Source organism: Mercurialis annua, linkage group LG2, assembly GCF_937616625.2.
Source record: "Mercurialis annua linkage group LG2, ddMerAnnu1.2, whole genome shotgun sequence".
Taxonomy (NCBI): Eukaryota; Viridiplantae; Streptophyta; class Magnoliopsida; order Malpighiales; family Euphorbiaceae; genus Mercurialis; species Mercurialis annua.
The window spans coordinates 57,387,956-57,399,834 of NC_065571.1; the positions used below are offsets into that span (position 1 = coordinate 57,387,956).

The window sequence follows — 11,879 nt, forward strand, 5'->3', positions numbered from 1 at the left end:
AATTAATCAAGAGTTTATCTAAAAGAGTTTGTATAATATTTAGTAATTTAGTCGGCAGTTTAAGTTATAATAGGAAAAAACTAATTTAGTTAATATTCCTAATCTAATTAAGAGTTTGTATTGTAATCCAAATTAACTAAGAGTTTATCTATAAGAATTTGCATAATATTTAGTAATTTAATTTAGTTAATATTTAAGGGTATTACCGTAAATGTGCCTGTCCCCCCCCCCCCCCACCATCCGTGCTTTTATATATAGTACTAGTTTTTCACCACGTGCTACGCACGTGAGCGATACTAATATAATCCGTTCTATATTTAATAATAATTAAAATATTAAATAGAATAGCTTAGTTGTTAGTAAATTGTAGCGTCGCGACATTTACATGACCCGTTATTTATATTAAATATTATTAATAAATAAAATATTTTAATTTACAAAAAATTATTTTGTATTTAAATTGAAATTATAATAAATTTAAGATAAGAGCTTGTAGATAATTATGTAAAAACGTTTAACTCATCACAAAATATAATAATCGATTAATGAATCTGTTTGACAGTTGGAATCAAAACATAAATAAAAAAGTATAGGATTTGAAATTTTAGTTATTTTCTTCATTTATTATAAGAATAGCTATATTAATTTAAGTATCCTAGACTGCTAGTTATTTTAATTTTAGCATAGATTATTAATAAATTATCTTTGTTTTTTTAATTTGTTTAATCAATTTGACATTAAACTTTTATTTGTCTTATCCTGCTGCAATTAAATCTCTATTAGAGTTAAATTCTTGTACGTTAAAATTATATTTCTAAATTTTTTTATATTTTTAATAAAAAAATAGAACACCTTCAATTACTTTTTAACATGTTATGGAGATCACATGCTCATATCATATTTGCCTTGCAATCAGCCCAATACCTTTCAATTTAAAACTTTGCGGCACTTTCTTGCTTTTTCTCCCATAAACGCTTTTGTATATTCACAATAAACATTGTTTATATATATGTTCTATTTTCAATAATTTAATTCTAAAAAAACAATTGCATCATTTGTAACAGTAATTTACGGTTCTTAAAACAAATAAAAATTCTCCAGTATATATAAATTACAATGACCCGTCAAAAACAATTAATCTATATATTAAAAATCAAGATAAAATTTGATAGTATAAATCAACCCCGCTTACAAAGAAAGCAAGCAAATAAAATCAAAATCACCAACTCACATTAAAAAAGTTGGATAATAACACTTTGAAATATGTCATGCACCATTGGAAGTGGACCTTGCGCTCGCTTTGACCGTTCGCATACGTAGAAAATAAAGGCGAGGGAGGAATCTCCAAATCATCTCTACAAAAATAAAAACATCAATTTCACCTCAATATCTATGATTATGATTTAATTAAGTAAATGAAAAAAAAACATCACATAATTGAATTAAATGTAATACAAATAATACAAAGTAAACTAATTAATGTTAAACCAATTGAGTGAACTGTATTTGCCCTAGACGTGGATTTTATAGAAATTAAAATGTATTTGTTTTTAACTGAAATACTATCTAATTTGTAAGACTTATGACTAAATTTCTTTTCTTTATTGAAGTTAGACTTCTATTTAATTTTATTATTTTATTTAAATTATTTTTATTAAAAAATTATTGTTCGCATCCATATAAAAGTCCTTTTTAACTTCATAGTTTGTTTTTAACTGAGGTGTAACTAACGGATTTTTTTTTTTAATTTTACGTAACTATTGCCAACCATACAAACCCTATGTGTAAGAGTTGGTAGTGAACTCTAATACTAACAATGAGCTTTTTTGTTTTTGATGAATTCTAATAGGACAGTAGATCATTTGAGAATTATTAGGTTCTTTTAAACATCAGAAATTAGTAATTGATTTGTTTCATATCGAATTTTACTGATAATTATTAGAATTATAATAGTACTCGACTTTTTAATTTCTTTTTCTAAAAAAAAAGACTTTGTAATTTTTTAAATTTTTAAAGGCTAATATCGTAATTTTGCCTGTCCCCCCGCCTTCACACTTATAGAATAGTTATAGATAGATAGATAGATTATCTGAATATAGATGGGTCTAGTTAGTGAGCTGAAGCCAAACACGTACTGCAAAGTCCAACTGTGAAGCCTGCATGTATAGTATTGAACATGGGCTTTTGGTTGGTTTGTGGATTGAACTGGGTTAGTCTTTGAAAAATCACATATTTACCTGACAAATATTTAAATTTTTCACTTCAATACAAAAAAAATACTTCACGTTTTTTCAATTTTTTATTTTTTATTTTTCATATTTGAAAGTTAATAATTTACTCCGTTATTATGACAATATCATAACTTTATTATAATATTATCATAATCTTATTCTACAAAGTTATTTTACGTATTTTATCATAACATTATCATATTTTATTAATACCGTTATCATAATTTTTGCATAATTTATTTCACATAATTTATGCAGAATTAGATAACATTTTCATAAACAATATCATATTATTATCATAAATTAATATAACATCATCATAATATATCATAATCGTATAATGCAAAATTAGTTTACGTACTTTATCATTAATGTTATCATAATTATTATCATATAATATTATCATAGTTGTATAATGCAAAAATATTTTACATTCTTTGTCATAACCTTATCATCACCTTTTAACATTATCTTATCATAAATATTATCATAACTATATAATATAAAATTATTTTTACGTAATTTATCAATACCCTTATCAGAATGTTATGATACCATTAAGATAGCATTATGATACATTTATGATAATCAAAGCACTATTTTTATATAGAAAATAGATTTTCTTGTCAATTTTTATATCTGAAACTAAAATAATGTAGAGTTTATAATCAACAATTCCAAACTGAAAGAAGCATCAATAATCAATATCAAAATTGAAACAAATATCAATAATCAATATAAAAAATTGATTTTATTGATCTTTTTCAAAATTACGATTTAGAAGAGGTATTTATAGAGAGAGAAAGAGAATATAAAAATTGTAAACAAAAATTCTAAAGCATATTTTGTAGATCTAAATTACAATAAACCGTTGTAATCATCACGAGTTAATAAAACTTGCTAGAATTGAATACGAAGGAGCGGCGGAACAGGACATCGACAATTCGAAGGAAAAAAAAAACGGGCTAGAGTGTGGGCTGGAATTACCAGACTTTGATGGGAGCTCATTAAACTCCTTAAACAATATAAATAGTTAGGTCACTTCCTTAATCTCATAAGAAATATTATCTGATTTCTCATAAAGTTCAAAGAAAATATAAGGTATAGAAAATAGAGTCATCTCTTTATTGAGATCATAAGAAAAAAGATCTGAACTTGGCGTGCTGAGATCAAAAAATATTGGACGTTTTCAAATCAGGTTTCGTTTCTTGATTTCATATTTGATTCAATTGTTTAATACGTGTTTTAAGTAATATACAAATCGATCTAATATGCTACCTTTTAGATGGTGCTTCTTAATAGAGGTCTAACTGCTTGTTGGATAGAAGTGGTCCGATGAACAATTCGATAGAATAATCAATGGTTAGTTTGGTAGTTGATACTTTCTTTCGTTCTTAAAGAAATTATAAAGTTAAAATCTTAGATATAGAACAAGACGAGATAACTATAAATATTTAATAAAATATTGAATATTTGAATGAACGAATAGTCAATACCTTAAACCCATTATATAGAGATAGATTGAGCAACATCTATATTTTTCTTATCGGATTTTATAGGATGACTCTTTGGGTAATTGGATTTTTTAGATTTAGTTCTTCTTAAGAGAATAATTTAATAAAATGATTTTTTTTAGGATATATATCATGTTTGGTTCATAATATCTATGAAATGGAATAGTTATTTTATATAAAATATTTATTTTTTGCTTTAATTTATAAAATAGTTTTTTTAAAGAATTGTAATTTCATAATTTTATGAAATAATCACTTCTTTTTAAAAAATAAAAAATAACTACTCCATTCGTGATGTAATATGCTATTCAATTCCATGCTACGTATACCAAACATGAGTATTTGTAATGCCAATTACTTAACTGATCGAGGTGGATGAATCCTAATTGATAGATACTATACTATCAGGGTTGGTCCAATGAAGAATGCCGATCTCTCAAGGTCATATTGTACTAATATAATTATATAACATTAAGAAGATAATATAGCATCCATTAATTTATAAGGAACCTTTTTTTTATTGAATAAATTATTCTGATGTCGGCGACCAATTATATTCCATCCTTATCTTTCTATATAATAATTTTTTGTTAGGCATTTGTCATTTTCACTAATATTATATTTATACTCAAATTAACACAATCTTTAAATCTACACATATAAATTATAATCATCGAGAACAGTGGCAGAACCTAAAACATATATAAATTAAGATTAATCAGTATAATATCCTTTTTTACCGAAAATGAGAAAAATATATTTTCAAACTATTGAATCAGGTTGATCCAAAAATCTACATAAACATGTTACATGAGATGAGCACATGCAGAGCATATATCAAGACGTGAATTATTACTAATAGTTAATCAGATTTCACCACAAATTCAACGGTACAATCATGACCATTAAGTAATCATATCCTTTCAATTATTTATAGTATTTATTTATGTTTTCATATAATATTCATAGAGGTAATATGACCTACAATTTTGCTCAGTGATATTAAATTCGTAGATTAGAAATTTTCGAAAAGTTGACGACTCTTTTAAATTTTCATTTCAAAATTAAATCTTATGAATCTTTGCATTGATTTCAACAATGAAAGTATATGATTAATTAATGTGTCAACGGGAGTTGTTCTAAATGGTAAACAGCTTGGTATTACTTAAATAATGTTTTGGGTTCGAGTTTAGTCAGAACGAAGTCCTGAAAATCGGATGGACAACCAAAAAAAATTAATGTCTTAACATATATATGCTTTTACTATTATTTTAAATAGTAATTTTCAATTACATGCTATTGGTATGAGTATTAGTTAGTTATTTCATTTATTATTTATTATCTATTTTATTATTATAATTTAATTTTTATTTTTATTTTTTAAATTATTTTATTTATTTAATAGAGATTATCATTAGTTACGTGTTATTTATTTGACCAAACATTAATTAATATCTATTTTTTAAATTAAAGCTTGCACCTGAATTAGAACTTAATTTGTTTACATTTCTTTTACATTTATCACATTATTTTAATATTAGTTAAATATTGTAATTTCGTTTAAATTTTATTAAATTTTTAGATAGAGATAATTTCATTAAAATTTCATTAAATAATTAACAATCAAATAAAAATAAAAACAATTTTAAGTTTACTGTTAGATAATAAAAATAAATGATAAAAATAATTGTAATAAATAATTTTTTATAGAAATGAATATTTGATAAAATTAAAATTTTTAGAGCTTAAATAAAGTCAAATGTTTCTTTTCTATCCGTAATTTTATTCATTTTATCAAATGTATTTTTAAAATATTAGTTAGATATTTTGATTTGTAAAATTTATAAACCGGGATAAATATATATAACTTTTATTTTAAATTCATTTTCAAATAAATAATTCTTATTTTAAACTCAAATTATTCTTCTTAAACTGAAATTAAATATCTATTGTGTAAAATAATTATAAATAAAATTAAAAAAGTTATGAAAATAATTTATAAAAATAGATATAATTTGAGATTTGAAAATCTTTATTTTAACTTATAAAATTGACGGATCAAAAATCTAAAATATATTTTAAAAAATATTTAATAAAATAACTAAGATTTTAAATATAAAAAATCATTTTGCCAATAATTATCGATGAAATGAAATATGAAAGGATCAACTACTCATATAAAAAGCCTTATAATTGCAATTTTATTATTATGGTGGGAAAAGGATAATATATTAAATGGGATATAATGGGTGGCATGGCCGCATGGGAAATTAACATCATTTTATATACACAAGAAGCTAACAAACTTTTAAACAATCATCACATACATCCTTATCTTTTGGCGTTTGATAATTATGTTTGGAACAAAATGTCAATTAAATTCACATTAAAATAGCAAATTTATATTAACTTGTCTACCAATTCAGCATGCTTCTATTTTATGGTGCAATTACATCCTTCTCGAGGCTTTGCTTGAGAAGAAGGTAGTTTAATTTTGGATATCTTTATCAGGTGAAAATTAGAAACTCAAATAGTTTTGATAAGAATAAAAACATTTAATTAAAATTAATAAAATCTAAAACAATTTAAATTGTGTTGTTTTATTATTGCCATAAACTTTGGCTTCCATCTTAAATCAATAAGTCATAAACAAACTATAGCATGTTGAAGGCCAAAATTTATAGAGGTGGAAAACACGGTGAATAATTATATTGCTAGTGGTGGAATTAAATTTTAATTTTAATTTTATTTTAGTTTTTAGTTCATCTCTAACAGTCGAAGTTTATAAATCTTACTTGTTTCTTAAAAAAAATATTATAACGGCAACTTGAATTAGAGTCCATCCTAATTTTATAGCAGAACGTTACCGATTATTACTCTCATATATAAAAATATCGATACTGCTATTGCGCTAAGATAACTGCTAAAAGGTCGTGATTAAAGATGAAAGTTAATAACAGTTGTAAATGTTAATAAAAAAGAATATAAATAGAGAAAATAATTATGAATGTTGATAAACAGTTGGCGATATTATTGGTAAAATAGGAAAGTAATTTAGTTTTAATTGAATAACAAAACATATATATATATATATATATATATATATATATATATATATATATATATATATATATATATATATATATTTACAAAACTGAAAGTCTGCATTTTTTAATGCAGTAAATTTTTCATATGAGCTTCTGTTACACATCCTTTATATTAGGATAAAACTGGAATATTTTTTGAATGGAAGATGATTTAATTAATCGAATCAACAGCAGTTACACGAGAGAGAAATTCAGAAAAGTGACAAAATCACTCCTGATGACCTGAAATGGAACTAGCATATTGCGCTAAGACATGCGCAGCTTTGTTCGCAAATCGCCTCACGAAAACAAAATAAACATTATCTAACTGCTTTGCTAGCTCAACACAATCAACAATAAGCACCTCAGACTCGACTAAACTTTGATTCCGAATTTCAAGCTCAACGTCCATAGCGTCTGATTCAAAAACAATCTTCTCTCGACCCTTAAGCCACCTGAGTGCCTCTCTAATACCCATAATCTCCGCTATACGAGGAGAATAGGATCCAAACCAACTACAACCTCGAGCCTGCACCACATTACCGTCACTATTCCGGACCACAATGCCCACTCCCATGCGCTGCTTCCCTGGAAAAACCGATGCATCTGTATTAACCTTTAGTCAACCTGCAGGTGGAGCCTGCCAAAGTAATTGACCATCTTCCTTGCACGGAGCAGCCATACGAAGCTAAGGAGAGGAAAGTTTTACCGCCGGCCATGAAGATAACTGGACACCTGCTACCCCCACAATCTCTCTAACTGAGCTGCCACCATTTTTCCAAACCATTTTATTTCTATTTAGCCAAATATTCCAGCTAATAAATGCAACAGTAGCCTGCTCCTCTTTAGATAACCTGCAAAGCCAATCCAAACACCATTCCTGGACACTTGCAAAACCCGACTTGGTCATGGAAATTCCAGACAAATTCCAACACTCCTTAGATACAAAACAATCATTAAGAAGATGGAGGGCCGTTTCTTGCACTGCACTGCAAACCATGCATGTAGCATGCACAAAAACACGTCGACTAGCCAATGCATCGACGGTCGGAAGATAACTGGAGCACGCTCTCCGAATGAAACTCTTAATATGAAGAGGAGTATTCAAATTCACACTTTGCTCCATAATTCAGTAGGATTCTCCATCACTAAATTATAAGCATGATTATCGAAACTCTTCGCACTAAAGTTGCCTTTCTTTTCAAATCTCCACCAACACCGATATTCGATATTCCTATTACTCACCGGAATGCTGAGAATGCGGCCAACATCTTCCTCCACAAACACATCTTTCACCAACTCTTCATCCCAACCTATTCCATCAACATTAAGAAGTTGATCAACAGTGACATTCCTCAAGTGAGGCGCATGCACAATCACAATCTAACCCGAGTCACCTTCAAGAAGCCAAGGATCACCCCAAACCGAAGTAGAAATACCATTCCCAATTCTAAGGGCCCCTAACTTGATATCCGCTTGAAACTCGAAAATACTTCAGCAAACATAGCTAAGGTTAGACCCCAAATTTTCCTCTAAGAACGACGAATACAGAAAGTACTTCGCTTTGAATAGCCTAACCATCAAATTATTTTTCACTCACCATACGCCAAGCTTGCTTTGCTAACATCGCCACGTTGAATTCTCACACTTTCTTAAAAACCCAATCCACCGAATTTTTTAGGAACACACAACTTTTTCCATCGAGGCCAATTAATACTTTTTTGTTAGTTTGATCACGAGCCCACCAAAACTATTCATCATCCTTTCAAGCTCCTCACAAAAATTATTAGGGATGAGAAAAACATTCATCACATAATTTTCATAGCTTGTGCCATCGTCTTGATAAGAATTTCTTTTCCACCTCTAGACAAAAATTTAGAGTTCCACCCTTTAATTTTATGCCACACACGGTCCTTAATAAATCCGAAAATCTCCTTTTTATTCTTACCCACGAGCACGGCCAGCCCAAGGTAGCAGCTATTATTCGCGGTCTCCTTTACATTCATCACTTCACGTATTTCCTTCCTATGCTCACTGCTCATGTTAGCACTAAATAAAATACTAAATTATAATATATATCAATAGGGTATTAGTGCTAAATTAAAACATTAAATAAAATTGAGCCTATTTGCACCTTTGCCAAAAGTACAAGGGGAAAATGAATTCTTTTTAAGTATGTTTTTGAAAGAATAATTTGAGAAGTTGACTCATCTTAATCTACTACATCAACATGCATATCATTTTCATTGGTGCAAATAAGATACTGTTAAATTATTTATTTATTTAATGTAATACCTTATGATTATATAAAGTATCCAATCAAATACATCTTTTTGCTCTTCTACAGTTTTTTATCTTCTCCCATCAGATGCCTAAAAACAAACTTTATCTACAACATTGTGCCACCAAACAAATGTTTGCCCCACTTTATTTCTTATACTTTTTTTTTGTTATTTTAATACTTTTATAAGAAAATGATATTCTAATATCACTTGTGTTATACTCAATGATTTACCAATATTCAATCTTCATAATTCTAAGACTCATATGAGTTAGTAAGGCGTTTTTTTATTTAAGTGAGACTGTAAGTTTGAACTATACTTATATATATAACCGTTTAAAATTTAGAATTAGAATTTTACCTTCCGCAAAAGACCCAATCGACTCGTGTGGAAATTAATCAGAATATGAAAAATTTAAATGTGCAGTATTATAGTTGAGAACCGTCCAGAAAACCTCGTGTACTTGTACCAATATTCAGTCTCCGCATCAATAGAAATATATTAAAAATTCAATCAATATTTAAATTATAAAAAATAGATGTTAATTTAAAATTATCGAAATTAAAAGCATATGTTATAATTACAAAACTTGTCAATATTTATGGTTCAATTTATAGTTAATTATTTATTAAATATCTTGTATATATTTTATAAATATTTTATATTTTTACAAAAAAATTGATAGTTGATATTCTTTTTTTTTTCTGTTAATTAAAAAACATCGGTAGAAGCTTGCAAATTATATAGAAAATTGAAATTGAAATTGTGAATAGAACAACAAAAAATTCTTTAATAAAAAAAGTTATATAAATCCAAGAACAGACCTAAGTTAAGACTGAGGAGGTTCGAGGCTCTTTAGATTTATTTATTTATAAATGACAAAAGTAATTTTGTTATTACAAAAAAAAAACATTCATGCTCTAAAAATTATTTAAAACTCTTTTCAGTATATTAAATGCATATAAATAAAATAACATAACATTTAAATACAGATATAAATTTTAAATTTATGTAAACAGGATATCAGTCTCAATTTCAAGCACATCAATTCAATTAAAAAAAATTAAATATGAAAACAAACAAATCAATTTGAACAAAAAAGACAAAATTAGTTCAATCTTAGCCATGATCACGATTCAATGAAGAGCCTCAAAGTTTGTTAAAAAATAAAATCATGACCATGAAATTAGTGATGCAAAAATAATGCAAAAGCTACTCAATAATAGACGAAAAATAGAAAAATAAAATTTTGCAGTCATAGCATTATGGTAGAGATTACAATTGTGCCCAAATATTAGAACATTAACTTCAAATAAAATCATCATTTTTATATATTTTTTCATTTTTAATCACGTTCTTTAAAAAAGTCAAATAAAATCATCACCTTTCATTTTTTTACAAATTTATCATGAATGTTAAAATTCAATGTATTTTTATTAACTCGACAACCGGAATCAACAGAAAAAGTAAGAGAAATATATTTTTTATATTAATTAGGACATTAGTTAGATTATGAAATTTATTTGGGAGAAAAAAGACACTCATTTTTCTCATCGGTGATAGATTTGCAAAAAAATGAAATGGTAATTTTTATTTGACACTTTTTAAAAAAACGTGATTAAAATGAAAAAAAAACGTGTAAAAGTGATGATTTTATATGGTTAACCCAACATTAAAGCATTGGACGTAGAGAGTTAAGACTTAGAGGTTATTGAACTAAATTATAATATAGACCATAAATTATAAATAAAAAATGTATTAACAAAAAAATGTAATTATTTAAATAATCATAACGAATATGTAAAAGTATTAGATTTTAAAATAATTTAAAATCATTAGACAGTTTGAAGTTTGTTATTGAAATATATTTTTTTAAAAATATTTTCAAAAAAGAAATATTTTTAAAAAATAACCAAGTTAATTTATTTTTGTTGTATACTGTGTATTATTATCATCAATAAATATCTAACTATATTTAAATAATATCAAATAAAAAGTATCTTTTTTTGATATATAATAAAAAGTATATTTAAGATGCATTGGATGTTTAATATATATAGAATACATGCATTTTAAAATATTGAGAGAAAACCGATTAGTATCTTTTAATTATAGGTTTTAACTTTGATATAAAAATAAAACAATAAATTTAATTAGATATTTAAGAATTAAAATTTTAATTGAAGTTAAATATAAAAATAAAAGATTAAGAATGAAAAGGTTACTGGGAAAATCATAAAAAACAAATCCATATAAATACAATGATTAATACTTGCAACTAGTATTCTAAAATCGAATTAGATCGACCAGTTCAATTCTTTTTAATATATTGACAAATAGTTCAATTTTTGAAAAAAAAAAACTATAAACATAAAAAATCATTGAACATATTAAATTGTAAAATATGTTTTTTTAAAGTTAGAATGTCTTCATAACTAATTATTTAATTTATTTTCTAGTTAGAATTTATGCTAGTGTTTAAGTTTTAAACATACAATTTGTATACTATTATATAAAAATATATGTATTCTCCATTTAACTTGATGAATTATAGTCAACCGGTTTAACTCCAATCAGTGGCTATATTGATTCAGTTATTTAAATATTGTCTGGAACTAATACTATCAATAAATTTTTAATTGATTTTTTCTAATAATTCAAAAACAAAAAGAAAAGGTTAATTGCAAATTAAATCACGAATTTTAGCGTGATTTGCAATTACAATATAAATTTTAAAACTTGATAATATCAGTAACCAACTTTTAT

At 25.9% G+C, this 11,879-nt stretch overlaps 1 protein-coding gene across 1 annotated transcript; it reads right to left on the reverse strand.

Moving 5' to 3' along the window:
* Positions 1-7,060: 7,060 nt before the first annotated feature.
* On the reverse strand, positions 7,061-8,873 carry LOC126668784 (uncharacterized). The gene is made up of 5 exons (XM_050361960.1): positions 8,644-8,873; positions 8,229-8,323; positions 7,946-8,144; positions 7,567-7,820; positions 7,061-7,419 (listed from the first exon to the last, which is right to left on the reverse strand). Exons 1-5 carry the CDS (start codon positions 8,871-8,873, stop codon positions 7,061-7,063), a joined length of 1,137 nt encoding a protein of 378 aa, XP_050217917.1.
* Between the last annotated feature and the right edge of the window lie 3,006 nt (positions 8,874-11,879).

Excerpts from the sequence above, each read along its gene's own strand:
- LOC126668784 (XM_050361960.1), bottom strand. The coding sequence starts at position 8,873 with ATGAGCAGTGAGCATAGGAAGGAAATACGTGAAGTGATGAATGTAAAG. Across the intron at positions 8,324-8,643 it reads GCACAAGCTATGAAAATTAT|TATTTTCGAGTTTCAAGCGG; the intron begins GTGATGAATGTT and ends TGTTTGCTGAAG. Across the intron at positions 7,821-7,945 it reads ACTGAATTATGGAGCAAAGT|TGCAGTGCAAGAAACGGCCC; the intron begins GTGAATTTGAAT and ends CATGGTTTGCAG.